At 37.6% G+C, this 22,295-nt stretch overlaps 1 protein-coding gene across 6 annotated transcripts in view; it reads right to left on the bottom strand.

Moving 5' to 3' along the window:
• The window catches only part of LOC146452387 (natural resistance-associated macrophage protein 2-like), a 30,851-nt gene that overhangs the window by 4,311 nt on the left and 4,245 nt on the right, over window positions 1-22,295 (bottom strand). For all 6 annotated transcript variants that reach the window (XM_085097976.1, XM_085097975.1, XM_085097970.1 and 3 more), the window contains 19 exons: window positions 20,934-21,059; window positions 20,474-20,521; window positions 18,981-19,011; window positions 17,535-17,635; window positions 14,944-14,990; window positions 13,875-13,945; window positions 12,823-12,890; window positions 12,160-12,249; window positions 10,234-10,299; window positions 9,895-9,964; window positions 9,283-9,341; window positions 8,073-8,102; window positions 6,692-6,766; window positions 5,167-5,208; window positions 4,525-4,614; window positions 3,496-3,525; window positions 2,690-2,839; window positions 1,945-2,018; window positions 1,056-1,131 (listed from right to left, as the gene is read on the bottom strand). In XM_085097976.1, the coding sequence (XP_084954102.1) occupies window positions 1,056-1,131; window positions 1,945-2,018; window positions 2,690-2,839; window positions 3,496-3,525; window positions 4,525-4,614; window positions 5,167-5,208; window positions 6,692-6,766; window positions 8,073-8,102; window positions 9,283-9,341; window positions 9,895-9,964; window positions 10,234-10,299; window positions 12,160-12,249; window positions 12,823-12,890; window positions 13,875-13,945; window positions 14,944-14,990; window positions 17,535-17,635; window positions 18,981-19,011; window positions 20,474-20,521; window positions 20,934-21,059 (1,344 nt within the window). The remainder of the gene's footprint in view (window positions 1-1,055; window positions 1,132-1,944; window positions 2,019-2,689; window positions 2,840-3,495; window positions 3,526-4,524; window positions 4,615-5,166; window positions 5,209-6,691; window positions 6,767-8,072; window positions 8,103-9,282; window positions 9,342-9,894; window positions 9,965-10,233; window positions 10,300-12,159; window positions 12,250-12,822; window positions 12,891-13,874; window positions 13,946-14,943; window positions 14,991-17,534; window positions 17,636-18,980; window positions 19,012-20,473; window positions 20,522-20,933; window positions 21,060-22,295) is intronic.

Genomic DNA, 22,295 nt, shown 5'->3' on the forward strand with positions numbered 1-22,295 from the left:
AGCCAGAAAAGAAGCATTGGAGAGTCAATGTACATAAATGTGAAAATTGTGCCACATAAGGCCGGCACGGTCTTTTGCTGTTCAAAATAAACAGTTGTAAAGATAGCCCAATTAAATTATGGTAATTCCAAATCAATGAAACAACATACGTGACACAAAATTATTTAAAAGCCTTAGTAAACCCAGTACAGCCGCTCACGTCAAGAAGTGGGTACAAGGGGGGAGGGGCGGTGCAAGAGTGAGGCCGTGCCTTATTTGGCCTGAAACTAGGGCCTGCTGTCAGGGTTTTATAGCTGTTAGTGATAAAAATCTAATTTCGCCTAACATCTATCACGCCTTGATAGGGGTATCGAATGGTACCTTGAAATTTTCTAGTGCACGCAAAATTTGGCCTTTGCTTGATTTGCTCGCGAATATTAAGCTGGTGCTTGCTTACTCATGCTCGCAAAATTTTCGCAACTACTCGTATGCTCGAAATTTCGTAAATCGTGCTTTGTAGGTGTTTTGGTACAGAAATAAATAGAGTTATCGTAGGACTTGCAGCTTAGCGAAAATACGTCAACATGCATCATATTCTGTAGTGTTAATTTAAAATGTTTAGACTTTATGTTTCATCAAGAGCTGAGGGGTATCGAATGGTCTTTGTAAGCATGCGAACACGAGCAGTGATCGCCTTTGTCTTACGAGTAGCGAACACTTTAGAAAATACAACTGGCGAGCAGCGAGCACTTCGTAAATTTTCCGCTAGCAGCAAAGCTTAGATGCTATTTTTATTAGAATGCACCTAATAGTCTGAGTGGCACCTCCATAATACGCAACACCTTTACATCTTATCACGATCACCTCTCCTTTACTATGCCTAAGAAAAATAAGCGACGGCTTGTAGTCTATCCAAAAATTTCTTAAAAAAAAAAAACAACAACCGAAAAACAACAACAATAGAAAAAGAAAGTAAAATAAAATAAAACACAGGACAAGCTTTTTGCAAGCCGAGACACCGTTGGGGAGGTTTAAGTTACCAGGTAAAGAAACAGCAGCGGAAAAGGGCAACCTACCACATAGTCGACAACAAAAAACATGTTAATTCCTATAACCACGACGGAGAGCAGCCACGCTACACCTTGCATAACTCTGTAAAAAAACAAAAACAAAACAAAAACAAACAAAAAAACAATTTGAAGTTAACTAATTTTTGGAGTTAAATCTCTATGGTAACTAAGGTAAGTAACTACGGTTACGTAATGAGATTCAACCCAATGGCTGGTATTCAGAGAGGCCAATACAATTAAAAAACAATATTATTACTTCGCAACACAAGTTCTACGTACAAAAGGAGTTTTTCGCTAGCCGAGAAAATGTTTGAACATTGTCAGCGTTGCCTACGTGTAAAGGAAGAGTAGGCAAGAGAGTAGTGATTGAAACGAAGTCAAGTTATGTGTTCTGTTCTTGTATTTCCGGAGGTTCACTTGCTGTTTTGAATAACACTACTTTTGGGAAAAACTGCACAACAACAAAAAAAATATAAAAGAAAATATCAACCAAATCCCGCCAGCAAATAATAGCCTTTTTAAATCGTAAAATGAAACAAACATGTCTAGCAATGTTTAGTTGTGATTAGTGTTTCATGAAGCAAAATAAGGTTCTACTAGAACTTTGTACTTTGTGCAACCCTTCTCTACAACAGATAAATTCACTACGAGACATGCTCACTTCAGGGCCAGTTACACTACGCAACACTTCGTGTAAATCGTGTCACAACAAACTAGCGACACCGCGAATTGTACTTGCAATTTTTCTCTCAAATTACGTAGTGTGTTTGTCGCAGCAAATGGTAGCTATCAAGAACTCACAATTTACAAGAAAAACAATTTCGCAGAGGGCTAAGAGTGGATTAAAGCTGAACTTGGGTGGACATTCAAGATCATCAGAGTTCTGGTTACAAACCTTCCGTTTTGAAATGATTTCATGATTGTTGGATCGCCAGTGAACTGTAACACCGGTATCAAGGCAAATGGTAGCTGGTGAAGGGACAAGAAAAAAGGTCACTCGTACGCAAAGAATATTCTACGTGTCTAGACAGGTAAACAACAACATGAATATGCTAAGAGCGGTTTTCAATCGAGTGTGGTAAGACCAAAACCAAAGTAATTACTCTGGCCAATCACAACAGACACAAACAGCGCAATGAACCAATCAGAATTCAAAGCAAATACATGCAACCGGCGCCAAGCGCGGGAAAACACATGCTAACGAAGCACGATTGGTTTTGATTTTGCATCTTATTGGTTGAGAAAGTGGTGCGAGTTTTATCAACCAATCACAGAGCGTAGTAATGAAAAACCAAAGCAAAAAAGCAATTACTTTCGACACTCAATTAAAAACCGCTCTAACAGAAATAAATGGAATAAAATAATGAATTAAATAACTCTTCCGTTTTAACGAGGGTGGCATTAACTACTTTCAATTTATCGATTGCCTCACACACAAATACAACATTAACAAATTAAACATTCACAAGGCAAGGTAGCCCAAGGAAGCCAATAAGGCTTTTGTAACGGACTACCTTCGATAGTTCTAATGTTACAAACTACTCTAACTTTTAACAGTCCTGTGGCCCTCGGATTCTGGATCGAATGGCAATTTGGTGTTATCGGAGAAAAACCTACTGCAAAATTAAATAATGACACACCTGCAAACTCTGCAAGACGTTTAGGAAGTCGTTCATTCCTGTCAAGTGTTGAACGTCTTCAAACACTGCTACAAGAAGAGTCGGACAAATGGCAATTGATCTGGTGAACAACACTCGCTTCCAACGTGACCAAGAAATCTTCAGGAAACCCTGCAGCAAAAGAACAAAATATTACATTTACCCTACAACTGATATCTCTCTTAGGATTTCTACTTCACCAGTAGTGGCAGTGGGCAGCGCTGCAAAAGAGGTATGAAGATACATGTAACAGCAAGAAGACGGACAATAAAAAGAAAAAAAAAAACAACAACAACCACCATCTGTAGGAATGATTTCCACAGCAGAAAATGTTTATTCTCTTTTTCACTTTGACCTACAGTATCCTGATGTCATCAAGGAAATTTACGGTTTGGGAATCTTGGCTACTTTCCTGATTAATCCATCAGGGCCGAGTTCTTCAAAACCCGATTAACGCTAATCCACGATTAAAAGTTAACCGAGGTTTTCACCTGGCTCATTAAAAATGTGCTTAAAAGCTAATTTTAAGCTAATGGTAAAGAAATGTTTACGTCAAAACTAAGGGACAAAAATCTTTTTGAAGAGTCTTTATTGGTTAGTAATTAAACTCGAATCAAAGTTCACGCTAAACCAAGATTAGCTTAATTGGGCTTTGGACAAATGGGCCCTGATCATCAGCGAGCTCAGACAAAACGTCATTTAATGTACCTCTACCATTTCGGTCTGTGGATGAAATCCCTAAGTTTCACAAATTTAAATGAAAGCAGCACTCTTCTGGGGTTACATACCTCCATGGCAAATTGTCCAGCGTAGGTTCCCTGAAAAAATAAAATCAGGAGATGTCACAAGGTAAAGCGCATCCACATGGCACACATCGCCAAACTCGTGTTGTCAACCTCCAAAAGCTTGGCAGACAGTTGCTCTTACACAAAAAGCATGCAAACATTTCCAGGTAGTTCCTTTATCAATCAATACAAACCATACATATATATACCAACACAAAGCACTGTTACATATGCCTGAAGTTCGTTGGGGAACAACGCAAAACGCTCAGTGGCAAATGTTTAGCCAACTAAACTGGTAGCTGGTAAATTTCAAGACAGCAAAACTAGCAGTGGACTGTCACCTTTGACAAGGATGTTCAAGGTACATCTAAGGTGCAACGTATGAATTAGACATCGCATTTTCACTGAGCCAAATGCAATTCAGTTTTCCAAAAATACTGGCAAAAACAGCACTAAATCGGTCAAATAACCACTATCTCAGTCAAACAACAACGCCCACTGTTAGTTCATATTAGAGCGGAATTCGATTAAGTGACATAAAAGCCAAATCAAAATAATTACTCTGATCAATCACAACAGAGGTAAACAGCGCAATGAACCAATCAGAACTTGCAGCAATTACGTGTGACCGGTGCCAAGCGCGGGAAAACGCGTGCAAACAACACAAGATTAGATTGGGTTTGGTTTCTCATTGGTTGACAAAATGGCGCGATTTAGTAAAGCAAAACCAAAGCAAACACAAAATTACTCTCGATAGTCAACTGTAAAACCGCTCTATTTGAGAATCGTTAATCCAAACTCCAAACAAACAAGTAATACACTTGAAAGATGAACGGTATAAAAGTCGAACAGGATGCAGATTCATTTCTTTGATTTCATTTAACGTGACTGAAATATTGGGTATCGATAAGACCTCAAGACCTTTTAAGGTCTCTTGCTTCAACATACGAACGAATGTTGGGCAAATGTTGAAAACGTTTATACGGGCCTTTAGCACTATCTCAAAATAGAAAAAAAAAAATAAAAACTCACCGTCATAGTAGAGCTCTGGCCGGCCGCTAGGATGCCTATTCCCCAGATATACAAAGCTGCAGCTCCAAACATGCAGCCAAGAAACACACCCTGAAATATAGTTAAACAAACTTACAATTATTCGAGGCAAAGACACAATCGGGCCACAGGCAAACCACACGACCTAAACCCCAGGGATGGGAGGCTAGTCTATCACAGGTCTACCACCCAGTGTTTCAGCGAGTTGTGTTACTAAGTCTTTTGGTACTCAACTAAACTTTTCTTTGTCTTTTCACTTGAATCTGTCAGTCATTGATACAGCGCAGTTTCTAAAACCCTTTTGATTATGTCTTACGACACTAATTAATTCAATCAGTTCTCCCGCCGCACTTATTATGTAATTACACTTAGCTCTAATTGCAAACCCTGATTAATTACATTCTGATTAAAATGATTTTAATTACCGTAGGTGTAAATGGATTCTCGCATTTATGGAAACCGCCATAAAGAAATTTAGAACCATCATAATGATTATATTTTCGATAACGGGTTGACAATTTCAAGTTATTTAAATCTAAAGTAGCACTAATGAAAATTTTTCTTGCGTTCTTGACTCGTAAAAGGTGTATGATAGCCCTGACAAAGATTGTATACTTTCCTTACCCCTTTATACAAATCTCCACTAATGGTGGAATTCCAGTGAAGCTAAGATTGTATAGAGAAAAGAAAAAACAGTATGATTATCAATGAAATGAAACTGATTAAATTTTATTGTCAGTGTGAATAAACCAAAGTTAATAATTCTGAAGTGAAAAGACCAAGAACCCGAAAGTCCTGCTTCAAAAATAGTTGGGTAGCCTGTATCTTATTTTTCATTTTATTAGGTAACCGGTTTTGGAGCGAAGCAATTAAAGGGTTCGGTAACGAGCTAAACTGTCGCCGACGTCCCCGACAGTGCAAATTTGAGTTTTCATATGTCGGGAATGATCGCCGGCCATCGCAGAAATCTGAGACGCGTAGTGAAAATAGAAACACTTTCGATTTTCAGATTTGTCTGCGACCATTCCAGACGATCGGAGATGTCTACGATTTCGAGTTTTCATTAGTCGGGAAAGTCTGGGACGGTCGGGAAACAGTGAAATCCCCGATCGTCTGGGATTTTTCCGACATATGAAAACTAGGCTTTAACAAAATGACAAAATGGCCAATAAAATAAAGGAAACAGCTACAAATAGCAGTGGACAGGATCAATACCCGAGAGAAAACGAAGACATGGCCCTTTGATAAAATCACGCGAGCAACATACACTACTGGTGGGTTACGAGTATGGATTTGTAGTCATGTGACTTTGGAGAAGAACTCAACAATTAACGATTCAATTTAGTGCCCTCCTTTTATTTTAAACCTATTCAGCCTGGGAACGGTGTAGATGGGGAGAGGGGTGGGGGAGTGACCATGTTTCCATGGCAACAAAATTTTAACAGCGTATTTTAACAAAAATTTGATTTTTTACCTTTTTAAGCGAAATTTTAAGTTTATCCACACAACTCTTACATTTTTATACCATTTTGATTCTTAGGTATTGGCTTTGATAAACTGAGAACCAATCTGAGGGATTTTCTGCTGTTTTGCAGATATCTAGAAATCCAAGATGGTGGATCCAAGATGGCAGCCGTGGAGAACAAATGACGTCATCTGCAAGTGATATGACTTCATAGCCCACTTTGAAAATGAGTGATGGCCTGGGTCGAGAGTAACTGCCCAAGTGATTGTGGGATTGTTTGGGGGGACGCAAAAATGCGAAGATAATAGCCAACGTCCCCCCAAACCTTCCCACAATCGCTTGGGCAGCTACTCTCGACCCAGGCCATCACTTTTTCAAAGTGGGCTATAGGGCCTTAACAAATCTCAAAGGGAACAGAATCGCATTGATATCATTCTTACTGCTTTAGCCCCAGTTACAGGTATTTTTCATTAGCATTTTTTTACACTTTCTCAGTGTCCTGTCCGCCCTTGAACTCCATCGATAAAAAAAATACCCTAGGCAGTAACTCAAATCTTTACAGTACACTGTAAAATTTACACATGTAACTTAAAGCTCCACTCATTTGTGAAGGTACTTAAGAGCACATTGTGAGTATAAAATGAGTGTCGGTTGGCATGCTTACTTTTCTTTTGAATCACTTACCTCAGGATCAGCACCTGAAGCATTTACGTTGAATATTTCAGCTTGAATTATCTGCCTTTCATTGCATTTAGGATACTGAAAAGACCAATACAACACCAAACTTGACTTACTATAAACATGTACAAATGTCTGTTAACAAGTTGCACACGTTTGATGTAGGTAGAGGGATAAAAAGACGAGATACTTTTGATATTCTGTTTTTTTTTTCCGAGAACAACAATAACAACTCAAGGCCCGTTTAAACGGGTTCAACATTTGATCAAAATTCGTTCAACGAATGTTTAACGGATACTGGACAAATGTTGGATGAACGGAATGTTCAAACGGTTTCAACGCCATTTAACATTTTCAAGAAGGAAGAAAAATGTTAAATTGATTTTGCATGAAAGTTTTAACCAATTTAAATTTGATTCAACACCCTTTCAGCAAGTTTGGAACATTTTTTTACGACCTGTTCAAACGCCCCCGACAATTGTTTCAACAAGGTGTTCAACGCATGTTGAAGCAACTGTTGAAACCGTTTAGACGGGCCTTTACAAGAACCTCAAACAAACAAACGAACAAACAAACAAACAAACAAACAAAAACCGCTGTTTAACGCCTTCCACCTGAAGTCTTGACATCTGATTCTCACCTGTCACGTCCCTCAGAAAAACCCTTTAAGGTCCATTTAAACGGTTCAACATTTGCTTCAACATGTGTTCATAATTTTGTTGTACCGAATGTCGGGGGCGTTTCAACAGGTCATTCAGCATGTTGAAAGTGTAAAAAATGTTAAAACTTGTTGAAAGCGTGTTGAATCAAATTTAAATTGGTTTTTAAAAACTTTCATTCAACATCGCTTCAACATTTCCTTTGTTCTTGAAAATGCTGAATGGTGTTGAAGCCGTTTTGAACACTCCGTTCATCCAACATTTTCCTAACACATCCGTTCAACGCTTGGTGAACGAATGTTCGTCAGACATTGAACCCGTTTAAATGGGCCTTTAGTCGAAAGCTCATAAGCAGTGCTTTCCCACTGAAAGTGTTTCTTATTCAGTATTCAATCAACAGCCTCACATCAAATAATCATGGCAGATTGTTGCCTAGGTCATGCAACCACAAGCCCTTTTTGGTTAGGCAGGAGATTAATATCCACCCTCCCCTCCCCACCGCCAAGATACTGCCTTAAGCCATGGTGAAGGGCAGGACGTGGTTAAGTTTGGATAGGCTATTGTTCACTTTGCTTTTTCAAGTTCATTAAAGGACAATAGGCAAACCGTCAGGTTTAGGTGTGATAAAATTCACGTGTAAATATCTGGATTGGATTAGATACTGGTCACCACTGGGGCTTTGAAGGTAAAGAAAAAAACATTGACTGAACAGAACACGATGAACTTACCACATCTCCATAAGTTTTCCCATGAAATGCCTGTCATGGACAACAATAAACAGTTAGACAGGGTAAGTACTGCATTTAACTATGTTCTACACATACTGTACAGGTTAATAAACTTCTCAATTGTCAGGCTAAATTTGCAGCTGTTTGGAACTACTACTCTTTCTCTTTAACAGCCTACCATTTTTATTGTTCTGTGCTTACATGTAGTAACGTGACTTTTGCATGGTAGCGCATAGCGAGGCTGGAGTTTACCGTTTGTATGGATAGAAACCTCAGTGGTTTTCATAAGTACACTGTAAATACAAAGTACTAATATAACAAAAAGGAAATGGAAAGAATGCAAAGGCATGCAACGGCATGAAATGAATGGAGGAGTGAACCATCAAATTTATTGACAGCGCCACGCTACAAGAAGCAAGCTGTGTAAGATCCTCAGGAGGGGTTGGCTTGACAGCTATTAACCCCGGCCCTATGCAGAGCTTGTAACAACAATGACAACAAAGAAATAGCATGATTTCTATATGAAAAGAAGTGAGGTTTCTTCCAAAACAAAGTCAACTCCCACCTTGCTACAACTCAAAGGCCAGGTGAATAATAATTTATTAAACATAGGATGGTACATGCAAATCAGGAACTATTTGTTCATCCCAGTCAATATAGATAATTATTATTTCTCTCAGTGTGTATGCATCATACTGCCAGAGGCTGTTCTTTTGAGTAACAAAGGCTGCAAATCTAGTCCAACAAAATTAAATAAATTAAAGTAACTGTCCAGGTTATTAGTATTATTTACAAGTATTAATTTTTTAGGACAACTTGAAGCAGAACGTTTCCTTAAAAGATCACTCACTTTAATTGCTGCTGTTGTTTCCAGTCATGTACACATTCACTTCACCTTTAATAAACGTTTTGGCCAATGTAGTGCAACATTTATGCGGATCACTGCTTATTACATTAAGTTCCATCAAAAAGACAATTGCCCAGAAGAGGTTCAACACATGACTGAATTTGACCATGTGCACTGTGAGAATTCACAACACAAAATAACATAGAGAAAAGGGAATTTTGGGACACAAGGCAAGTTTGCATTTTGTTGGAGCACAATCGAAACATGTATAAACAATATTATTAACCTATATTGAAAATTGTTTATCCTTTAGCCCTTATAACCATTTCCTGAAAAAGCAACTGAAATAATCAATTTATATACCTCTGCAAACACTGCGACCACAAAAATGTTGATAACAAGTGACACAAACAATGCAATGGCTAGGAAGAATTAAAAAAAAAAAAAATAAACAAATGTGATCAGTAAGAAGTACGTAAAAAAGCAACGACAACAGTTATGAATACAGAAATACGGAAGTTGAATGCTAACAATAAAAATTATTGTCTGTTACTGTAGTGTACTATCAACCAGTATCATGGTATCTCAACGACAACCTCAATTACTTCTTGGGGGGGTGGGGTGGGGGGAGAGGGGTGGGGACAGACTCACAAACCTATAATTTGGAAAATCTCTAACTGAGAAAAATAATGGGAAAGCAGCACCAGAGAGTTTTTACAAGGTCACAAATTCCACTCACAGGCTCAAAATGTCAGAACTACATGTACCACGTTACCAGCGCAGTAAACAGTACTTAACACAAGAAGATACATGTATATTGCCCTTTACTTTTCACTAAAATTGCCACACTTATACATGTAACGTTTATCAACACACTTTACAGTTAACAATACATGTACATTCAATGATACTGTACAATAATTTCCATTGACAACAATGTAAATAATTGAGAAAGGTTTGAATCTTAATCTCTACCTGATTCAATAAAGTAGTACATATTAGCTTCTTTTACAGCCTTTTGGTTGGATCTGTCTACCTCTCTTGACTGCAGCATCAAAGAGAAAACAGGACAAAAATCAACATTTCTTTAGAGGATGAGTGAGTTAACGAGCAAATACCTTTATTGAAGTGTACTCAACCTTAGTTCAGGTAGAGCCACTAACATGATAATTATGTAGCTGATGGAACTACCGTGTATAAATAAGGTTGTCCTATATCCTATCCTATCCTGTTGGCAGCTCAAAATACAAAGTAGCTCATTTTTTTGTTTAGTTGACTGTCAGCACTTAAAAGGACTGTATGTGTTTTACCCACCTTTACTAATGCTGAGTGCAGGTACATATTGTGTGGCATGATAACTGCTCCAACAATTCCCACAGCCTGGCATAATTAATAATTGAAAACAAATCACTAATAATTATTATTTTTACCTTTATACCAATTGAACCCTATCTAGACCGAGGGAGGTGGGGGTGGGATCTGCCCGTACTGACTTTGAAGATTTATAATGGTTTTAAGATTTTGCAAACAAAATGAAACTTCCTAACTTTTTCAGAAATTTATCTGGGAATAATTTGGTAAGGTAGGTAAGAGTTCACTGAATTTTTGACAGGCAGGTTTTTTTAATTTTTGAAATTGCAAGATTCCTGTTTTTTTTTTTTTATGCACAGAAATTAACTTTAGTACAAAGAGATTGATATTTCTATGATATTCATATATAATACTATACAAGTGGGCAGATACAAAAAATTTAAAAAAAATTTGCTGCTTGTAGTTTGTTCTGATTACAATTCATGTGGGATGCAATTTCATTTTAAAACTTCCGCTGTGTAAGTATTAACGACGGATGAATAAAACAGGAATTACAAACACAGCAAAAAAGAACCATTCTAGAATTTGCAACAAGATGATATTCAAAAGCGCAATTTTCTGAATGATTGCCCACAATAGTAAACAAATAATTAATATTCTGGCCCGCTACATAGCCACCCGACATTCATGAGTTGGCTCAATCAGCCCTAATTTTGATTACTTTTGGGTCCATTTTAGTGGTTTTCTGAGGGTTGTTTCTCTGACTTACAAGTAAATTGTTTTAACCCTTTCACTGCTAAAGGCGACTAATGTCGCCGTTTTAGAGGCTACCACTGTCAAGATTGGCCATGTTCTCAAATCCAGAAATCTGGTTATTATGGTCTACTAATAGTGTTAATTAGTAAGTGTTTTAGGCTTTAAGAGCAAATAAACTGAGTTTATCTTCCGTTTGCCGTACCATATCAACATTTATTTTCAAGCAAAACCAAAAATGCCCGTTTTCTGCGGCATCGACAAAGCTGAAAAACACACATCTTTGCTTCCAATTTTTTAATTCAAAATCTCATTTTAAAACCAAAATTCCTTCATGACAGCAACCCTTAATCTCATGACTAAGCATTTATCTCCAATTTTGCCTCTCACGCTTACAGCTGTTCGAACATCAGCCATTTGATTCGAGCCACTTTTCAAAGCCCGTAATTTCCCCTTTGCCGTCCGAGTTGCATTCTGGGTAATTTCGATACAACGACGAAATGGAGGTCCCGCCATCTTAATTCAGTAGTTTTTTATAAGTGTCGAGCCACCCGGTCCTACTGGCAAAATATCGCACACATCGTTTTCTTTGCAAGTCAAATCTCCCCCAAATTGCCTAGGTAGGTCCGAGAATCCACCCAGAGAACGGCCAGAGAGACAACTTCACTCGTGAGCCACCATGACTCGATACGAACACTTTTGGCGTCCCAGTCGCTATGAAATCATCTCTCACCTCTGGATTCTTTCAGAGGATTGCCTCTACTCTCCATTCCAGCTTTAAGATGCCAGCCTGGGAGCTTCTGCAGTGCAAAATGGCCCGAAAGTACACTTATAAACCGACAACTTACCGATTAGAATGTGTTTCTGCTCGCGAGCAAAACAACAACGGTTCAAATAGGTGACGTCACAAAAAAACTTGAGTCCTTGTTATTGCAGAGCAGCGAACATTTCAAAGGAGATCTTCATATAGGACAACTAAATCCGTTTTGGTCATCTACATCAAGATAATTGTCCCGAGAGACCAAGAAATTTGGCAGTGAAAGGGTTAAGGAATCACACAAATTTTCAGATAATTTTTTGTCTAAAGCCCTGCATTGCATTAAAACTTGGTGATGAGGTAAATTGTGCATGGGAAATCTTCATTCCCTTAACTCTGATTACTGTACATCCATATACCTGTAAAATACTTGCACTATCACAGTTTTTACACCATGGTATGAAGAGGCCTTTCATGACCTCTCCTTGGTCTGGATGAACTTCTACATACTACAACAAAGAATCAAGAATTATAATAAATAAATAAACTTTAACAAACAAACAAATAAGTAAATACAAGACCACTTATTATAATAAACACTATCCCACCAATCAAAGGATGAAAAAAGTGGAAAAAAGGTACACATGTACAGTAAACTGCATATGGAGAGTTCATCATGAGCATGAATGGGACTGAAGAGAAGAGAAGTTTAAAACAAATTGTGGGAAGGAATCACCTTACAATTTTGGAATATTTAAGATGTCCTTAAACCCTTTGCAAAAAGTTGTATCTGGATATGCTGATTGGGCAGTTCCAGAAAATGTCCAATACTCCCCCCACACAGGGTTTTTTGTTTTGCACCACCCCTCCTACCACAAAATTCCCATTTAGCTTCAAAGTTTACTTCTAAAATTTGACTTTTTAACAACCCCCTACCCCTAGGAATTTCTAATGACCTTCCTTGGGGTGGGTATGGATTTGTTTGCAAACTGCATATTACAATTCCATATCACGTGTTACGTGTGTACAAGATAATAGTGTGGGTATTAGTTAAGTTCAGTAAAGTATCGCCATGTATGTACCTCATATCCAAATGACAAGGCCATCACTGTTATCAAGAATGCAAAAAATGCTTCTAGCTTTCTAAGACCTGAAATAAATAACAACTTGCAGCTCACAACATGGCAACTACAGTGCATCTACACTGTAAACTGAGATCTGCAACTGCACATCTAGCTGTTTAAGACACTTATGTCCAGAAATGCACCTAACCCTGAAGTTGGGTACTTCATATAAAATACAGGTTTAAATTGTTGTTTTCATATGACTTCATGTTTGGCAGAATTGTATGTGTTAGTGAAAATTAAGGTTAGGGGACACCTTGTGATGTCTATCATACAGTTCATGAATCTCATTAGTGTGCATTTCTGGACATATTTAAGACTAATGACACACATGCATGTTCAGTGTAGCTTGTCTCAATCAAAGACTTGTATTGCTTTTATTTTTTCGTCAAGGATTATTTTAGCTCTGACTGGCTAATACCCAGATTAAACAGAAAAGAAATTGAAACATTATATTTTTTAAATAAACTCCATGAGTTTTAAGGAGGCTTGGAACAGTTTTTCTGGCTTTGGATTGGATCTTTTGAAATCAAAATTTGTACACATTATAAGGTAAGCTTAAATTTTCTTCAAACTACAATGAACACCACTACTGTAAGATCAAATTTTTTATTGTTTATATTTATTTCTGAGAAACAGCTACATACATGAAACATGTATACTGCCTGACCCTCCATTTTGAAGAATGTTGATTTTCTCCAATATTATAGTCAAGCAGACACTTACCGGTAACAACAAAATATTTATTAGGAATTTGAACTAATCAACCTAGACAACTTGCATAATTATGTGCATATAGGCAAACTTTAAAAAAATCTGTAAGGACATTTTCAAGTACAGTAATTCAAGAATCAATATTATTGTTTTGAGCTATTTTTGTTATTCCTGAATTTTTTGTAAAATTTTACCTAAAAAAAAAAAAAACCAAAAACACTGTCACTTTTTCACTTCTGCCCAGAGGTCTATAAATCATACCTCCCCTCCCCTCCCTAACAACATTTTATACTTACCATATTTATCAAGAAACAGGAAGATAAAAGTGTCTGTGATTGTAATAAGAACACCAGCATACAGAGGAATCCTGTCAACAGCAAAAGGGTTAACTTTTTAATTTTGTGTGAGAGGAGGAGATGGAAAATTAAATAAATGTATCAGGTGTTCCGCTTTTTTTCCCCTCTCTTCTGTCGCTACCTTTCACTCTCACGAGAAAAGAATGCCTGATTGTAGGCCAAATTACATGAACCTATGTCCAGTAGCTTGAACATTTAAAATCTTCTTTTGTATGCTGTCATAATCCATGTTCTTTCAAGTGTTCTTCCTTTTGTGTGAACAAACATGTTTCTCATTAGATTTATGGGCTTCTGATTTAACACATCAAGACTGTGAATAAGTTATTGTTGACTACAAAGTGTTGTTCAATTATTGATTGACTTTAGAACTGAATTGTACTTATTTAATGATCAATTTAATTTAAATCAATTTAAAGGAAGGGGTTCCATGTGATGTGAGACACTTGGGGGAACCCTTCTACTGTACACGTAATTGCTTAATGACAATTATTTAACTTGCTTGCAATGATTTTAATTACAATTATTGCAATTGTCATCTTACATGTAACTACACTGTACAATCATTTCTGTGTAAGCTTTGCTTATACATATAGTCAACTCCCTTTCTTGTGGACCATCGCGACCGCAAGTTAGCGTCCTTAATAGCAAGAGTCAGTAATTGCGGGAATTTATTTCAGTCAATGTCTGTAATCTATTTTTGCTGGGGATTTAGCTGAACGTTGTCCGTATTATCGGGTGTCTGTAATAGCGAAGTGTCTGTAAGGTGAAAGCTGACTGTACACTGCTACTGTCACAGCAAGCATGCACACATAGAGCAGAAAGCAGTGATGGCAATTGCAAGTGCAACATATTCTTAATTTACAACAAGTTTCTTCTACGCACTTACAGTAGTATGACTGAACATGAACTACATGTTACATGTTTTCAGCAGACCCATTATATGTGTAAGTTTTAGTTTGCTTTATTCTGACTTGCACTGTACATTTATTTTAAGTGACCCTGGACTTACTTTCCATTGGATAAGAGATTAAATGCTATAGCAGTGCCAATTACTTCCTGCAACGAAACAAATTAAAGTGCTATTAAAAACTGAGCAGCTTTGAAGGGGCAAGGACAAAACATGGACCCCACTTTGGAGCGGCAGGGTCCATGGATCACTTATATGGGCCCAGTCTATGGACCCAGCTCATGGACCCCCTATTTTCTTACCAAAAACAAAGATGCAATGAGGCTTGTAAACTCACAGTTGTTTAAGATTTGGCAGAAAAAAAAATACCTTACTGTAAAACCGGAAGAAGAGCGACTCCTTTTACTTTGAAATTTACCTGCAATTTCCTGAGTCCAGTCCAATATTTAAGCGAAAAGCCTGGATACTAGCTTAATTTGTTGAGGATTGTGAAAATGGCAAATTTAGTTACCTTGTACATTTCCCAAAAATTATAAGGACTTACTGTTCAAAGAAATATCAATAGCCAACAAACACGCAAAGATACAAATTGTGTGTCCGAGCTTCAAACTATTTCAAGGCTGAAGTTTTCCATGCAAATTGGCAGTACTATATTCAGGGTTGTCGCTAAGCGCCGGCTTCCGGCGAAATTCGCCGGCTGGGAAAGAGGTCATCGCCGGCTGAATTTTGGGTGGCAAACACTTGGTTCAAAGGGCAATGAACAGTTCTTTAGTTACCCACTAGTAATTGTTCGATTTAGAATAATATATTTTAAGTGAAAAGGTTGAATATAAACTCCTGACTACCTTGAGTGTCTTGAGTATCGATGCCATAAATTAATTGAAATAAAGTCTTGTTTTGAGAACTTGTTTACCGTGTCCTCTTTCCGTCTTCTGCGTCCGCCATGTTGTCAACACAAAGCTTGGTAGCCCCGCATTCAAGGCGTTGTGAAAGATTGGGAACGAGTTTGTTACCAGGTATTTGTGTCAGATCGGAGAAAGAAGAAGTCTTTCTCTGTAGCATGACAGAGAAAAAAACATGAAAGAACTTCTTCGTAATGTTTTAATACAGCTTTTAATCGCTTAAATTTTATTGTTTATAACATGTGTATGCTCATGAATAGCAAGAAGAACTGGGCAAACGGAGGAACAACTGAACAAACCAGAAACCAAAAACCAGAAACGTAAACGGTGCGCCGAGTGCTCGCCGGTGAAAACGAACGAACGAGAAACCGAGTGAGTGAACGAACCCGTGAAACTGGATGAACAGCTGAACGACCGAGTGGACAGCTCTTTTGTTTGCAGTTCTAAGCGTTTATAAGAATCGATTTTCTGATAGTCTAGCGCAAACTTAAAAGCACTTATCTTTTCAGAACGAATGGGAAGCGTTGTAGCTTTTGTTCTCATTACTTTAATGTTAAGAACTTAAGTAAATATTGAAAATCTTCCGCACGTATTTTTATTTTTAATGTTAGAGTATACACAGCATTCATGAAACACGGGGTTTAGTAAGATTAGATTAGCTGTAGTTAGGTTTTGAATTTTGTTTAGGAGAGTTAGGTTATTTCTAATTTTTATACTCCTGATGAATTTTACCGTGTTTAAATAAAGAACTATTCTTCTAGTGAGCTCACCAAAAAGAGAATTAAGAAAACAGCATAGATTGACGAACTGAAGTAAAACAAAGCACTGTCTGCTCAGAAGGTCTGCCATTCTCCTTAGGGGCACAGTGAACAGACCTGGTAGAGAGTTCAAGGAACGCCAAACAACGAAAACCACACGAAGGAAATATGGAAACGTTAAAGCGAGGGAGAAAATGTTGAATAAATTCAGGGGTGAATCTCTGTACCACACGTTTCAAACTGCAGCACCACAGCTGACCTTCTCTTTAATGGTTGTTTCTTTTGGCATAAAAGAGCCCCTAGATTTCACCTGAGTGCACCAAATTGAATTAAAATTTTCAAAATTTCCTGAGGAAGGCCCCCCATACCCCCCTAATGGGAAGGGGCGACCCCCTCCCATAACTACCCCTCCGTCGGCTCCGCCGACGGCAGAAGGCACTTCGCACCCTCTTTAGCCGGCTCAATTTCTCAGCTAACCGACAGACAAATTTCCTAGCTACAACCCTGCTATATTGCACCACTACTTTCGTAAGCTTAACAGATGTGAGCTTTTTCCTGTTTTTTTCCCTTGCTTTTTTTCGTGTGGCAAAAATTGGGGTGTCCATAGACTGGGTCCATATAAGTGGTCCATCATGGACCTGGTCCAAAAGGTGGTCCATGTTTTGTCCTTGACCACTCAGGGCTGTCACTAAGATTTCAAGTTGCTGGATAAATACAACAAGTAGGCGGGGAATCAAACAGCTACGAATTTCTTTTGGTTCTATTTTTCTTCTATTTTCCTATGAAAATAACCAGGGGCCACGTTCAAGATTAGTAACTGGGGGAAATCCCCGGCCCCCACCTCTTAATGACAGCCCTGCCACTTTGAAGAGGCATTAAGCCAAAACCAAACGACAACAGGGAATTTCAGCAAGACAGGAAGTGCAACACTCTTAAAGTAACTGAATGGAATACAAATTCTAAAAGACTGTTTAACTGGGATTGTGAACAGACCAAATGAAGGTGTAAATGATGCCAGAATAGCATTCATTACCTGCATGTCACTACCAATGATTGCAATTTCAACCATGACCCAGAGAATGATTCGTGGAAGCTTGGGGTACTTTTCATAGCACATCTCAGCAAGATGCATCCCTACAAGACAAATCAAATGTTACTGATAATATTATTGAGTTAAAATCATATCGACTACAACAAAATTCTCAAATCTGATTGGTTATCAGCAGGCCCTATATGAGCATTAATTGGACAGTTTACGCATCATGCCTAGTGTAATTGGACAGTATATGTCATTATTTTGCGCATGCTGTAATTAAATTGATCTCAAAACTTAACTCAACTGTTGTCCTCTATTTATTCACAAAAAAGTTAAACTGTTAGCTTTTTTTCTCAAATTTTGTTAGAGTTATGATTAAATGGTAACGGGACTCCATGTCGTCCAATTCTGTCCGTAATCATACTTGTCACTAAACAAATCGGACTCCCGCTGTGCGGCCGTCCAATTTTGTTAATCACTCGTATGATTACAGACCGAATTGGACTCCATTCAGTCCTATTACCATTATAAATTACTGCACCTTTCAATAACATGCAGACTCTGAAGTTCAAGATTCAACCAACTGTTACATTTCTCACAGCCGTCAATCACTACAGTGGACCTCTTAGAAGAGAAAGTTGTTTGGATCAATGGGGTCAAAAGGTCACGTTCAATTGTGCTGTGATTGGCAGATTTGATTCACTCTATCGGTTTGTGTATTTTGGTGATCAGTCAGTTGTTGCCATTTAAGTATGATTGACATCAGTAAAACAGACATTCCTTAAATGATTGGGTTTAGAAGTTCTGAGTCCACAACGGATAATTCAGTAAGCATAACAAACACCAGTTACATGATAGGGAATTAAACTACAACCCTAGCGAGAAGAAAAAAAAAAAAACAGTGGCAACCTGTGTTGCAATAGCCAGGTACTTACTATGTAACCTTATTATTTTTTATAATTAATGTAGATAAATCATTTGTTAAAATCTGTTCAAAATGAAAAGTCTGACAATGTAATTCAAATTATTCCATACATGTATAATACGATATAATGTTCCCTTCATTGTTTATTCAGCTCAGTACGATTCACCAGTTTCCACCATCAAGTACAGTGTAACATGGCTAAAGCAGGGTGTGTTACAGTGAGCACAAAACAGAATAGGCTAGGTCTGGTAATGATCTGCTTTTATTCATGGGCAGCTGCTAAAGCTTAGTGGAAGTCGAACTTGGGTAAAAACTGAGCACTGAGAAACAGATTGCAAATTTAAAGGGAAAAACAATGTAATGGTGTTGAGCATACATGCAGATTTTTTCAAAAACCAAAAACAAAACAATGTTTGTGGGTTATGGGATTATGGAACCTTATAATTATTGTAGATGTACATAATTTATGAATGTGTACAGGCAATAATAAATTTTTAGACAGCTTTTTCTCATCTTACCTGTGACAGTTCCTAGTCTAAGAGACAGTCTCTGTCAAAACAAAAACAAAAGAGACAAGTTCTCTCTGTGAAGATCGTACAGTCAAATATAAATACAGACGATGTTGTCAATCAATCATTCTCCTGGCAGAGCTATGACAACATGCCTGTGTGATAATTAATAACTAATTGTATATACATGTACACTGTACTGGAACTACATGTAGAATGAGTCCAAGAAAATGTCCAGTGACCCACCTTCCCCAGAATCCCAAAAGGCTATCACAGAAAATTCTGACCTCGGGAGGAGAAGGGTCTCAAAAGTAAAGGTTTTTTTAAAAGTAATGCAGTTGTATATCAAACAAGAGGAAGAGTGTGTCATCTGATTTCCAAACACTTAGAAGGGGTTGAAAAAACGAGGCTCAGCCAAGGTTTTTAACCAATTTAGTTCCCGGGAAATCGTATGAAACACTCTTTCGAGTGTTTTGATATAGGTTCTCAAACCATCAATAATTCTTGGAGAAATTCAAAGCAAAAGGTCACTGAATTTTAAGCATTTTTATAGATCGCACAAGTTCCGTTTAACCTCCTTCATGGTAGTGATTTCCTTTGGTTTAAATCCTTATGAAAATTAACATGAATGAGTTTGAGAATGGAGGGTTCAATTAATTTGTTAATAATAACCCTAGTAGTGGACCAAAACAAGACAAGTGTTTATCTTTGGCTGTGGATGACCAGGTTTCAAATGGATTGCAAATCAAAAAAGAATTATGTCTATTTTCTTTTTTTTTTGTCTGTGTGTATTTTGAATTGCTACAAAAATCACTCAATATTTCTTCTTGGTTCAAGCAATTTGATGGTAGCTGGGAAAAGGTTCCTTGCCAAATATTTGAGCAGTTGGCCAGAACACAAAGAAACCTCGGTAAAAATTTCACTTCAGTCAAGTTGCCAAAAAAACTAATCAACAACTCCATATAATGGCAATGACACAGCATGTAGAGGACCTCTAAATACATCAAGTAGAGGTAACAGTTGTATTACTTTCTAAGACTTGCCCAAACCCAGACCTCCACAGTTTCATAGCATGCCAACAAGAAATACATGCAGGGTCAGAGAATCCATCCGCATCAGGCTACACTCTAACAACATCAACAGGGATGACGGAATAGAAATTCCGGATGCCTAGACACCAACGATCAAGAAACACAACAGGAGACCAGAGCAACTGCATAACGCTGAGGAGACAGTTTCTTCCCAGAGTAGCAAGGATCAAAATTCGCCAATCACAGTTGATCGACCTTCGCAATATAAATACTGAAGCATGTTCAGCTGACCTCATACTCTGACGAAGACTAGCAGTAAGCGGTTGAAGCATCACGATCTACATCTTAAGTGACTACATCGTGAGATAAACAATTATTTTAGTTATTTTTAGTTATTTCTTTCTTCTTATAAACAATTTTAGTTAAGAAGCTCTAATGTAACAATTAAAATGAGGGCACATTTTTACTTACCTGCATGAGAAGCCCCATAAATGTCGAACACATAAGAATCCACAGCAACTGCAAGACAAAATTAAACATTATTATCATGCATACAAGACGTTTTGACGGAATTCACTTGGCATGTTTCTTGGTCCATTTTAAATCTTATAATACAGTACATGATAGGTAAACAATGGTGTGCCTCACAACGCTGGCAGTAAAATATTAATAATGATATAACGCTACATTGCATGGCAGTGTCAGATGTCAGCCTACAACTATAAAGCAATTACTTTTTTCTAGGGCTGCACAAGCAAAGTCTAATAGGTCATAAGTAACAATCACATACGTTCAAAACTTCAAGTTTCCATGCATGGTACAATTGCATAGTATTAGCTGTGCACAGTAAACTGGCTGCTACAATTCACATTCAAAATCCTGCCATCTTTGACCAGATTGCTACATGTATGTCCAAATAAGTGACAAGTACCTTAAAATTGGCCACGGCTCCCGACTGTAGATCAGATTCAATATTTCCAGGATCAAGGTAAGCAATGCTCATTAAAAAACCGGGACCAGTGAAGGCCCACAAGCGGCGGAAACTGAATTGATACTCCTGCAATGATCAACAGAATACATGCAGTTGCATTTTTCAAAGTACTGTACATTTGTGAATAAATGCAACTGCCAAGGCAGCCATGTGTTACATTTCCTTGGTGAGCCTGGCTAGAATATTACAAGGAGAATGATGTATTATTCTTGACTAGAAAGTGACACAGGCATACTCGGAAAAAAGAAATCCGAGTGCTCCTATCAGGAGTCGAACCTAAGACTTTCCGATTACTAGTTCGGACGCACTACCCCTGAGCGAAAGGAGACTCGTGGGAGCTAAGGCCATTATATTAGGAACTATAGTAATCAGAAGGTCTTAGGTTCGACCCCTGATAGGAGCACTTGGATTTCTTTTTTCCGAGTATGCCTGTGCCACTTTCTAGAAGAATACATTGTTCTCATTCATTCACCAGGCTTGAAATATACCATCACATTTATTTCAAATAATGCAAGGAGGTTCAGTAGTTAAAAACCTCAACAACGATGATTACATTTATCTGTATTTTTCTTAATAATTTAATTTAAGAATAATACAGGCAATGTGAAGTGCCATCGTTGGTTACGTTTCGGACCAATGAATACTAAATATTCACTATTTTTTCCACAGCAGTCAATTAATATTTATATAACAAGCTGAATTCTACACACATTTTGATTGGTTCTTACTTATGATCTATTGGAAGACAGATTTATAGATGATGTCACCATTAACAACCTTTGCTTCTTTGTTATATACATATACAGTCATTTCAACTAACGTTGTCGGTTCAAAGCATGAAGCTAAAAGACAAGACCGAAAGTTTACGTGGGATTTTTATGAATAAATTCATCAAAATCAGTCATGCCTGGAGAAAACAATAGGTTGTAATTAGCAGTACAATGACCTGCACATGCAGGGATGATTTTGATGAAATTATTCATAAAAAATAATCACACAAAATATTGCGGTCTTGTCTTTTAGCTTGATTTTAATCCGACAACGTTAATTGAAATAGCTGTATATAAAATAAATACCATGTTGCCATGCATTTGTCCAGCAATAGATCACAGAAGATGTCAAAATGTGGTAAGAACATCAGTGACATACGAGGCACACTTTTTTGTTCTTACCACGTTTTGACATCATCTGTGATCTACTATTCTATTTTCTTGTGTTAACAATAATAAATTACATCACTCAAAAATAAAATTTCATATCTTTGCACTACTGTGTAACATCCTCTATGTATGAGCGAGGCTT

Source organism: Pavona decussata, unplaced genomic scaffold (genome assembly GCF_977016875.1).
Source record: "Pavona decussata unplaced genomic scaffold, jaPavDecu1.1 SCAFFOLD_371, whole genome shotgun sequence".
Taxonomy (NCBI): Eukaryota; Metazoa; Cnidaria; class Anthozoa; order Scleractinia; family Agariciidae; genus Pavona; species Pavona decussata.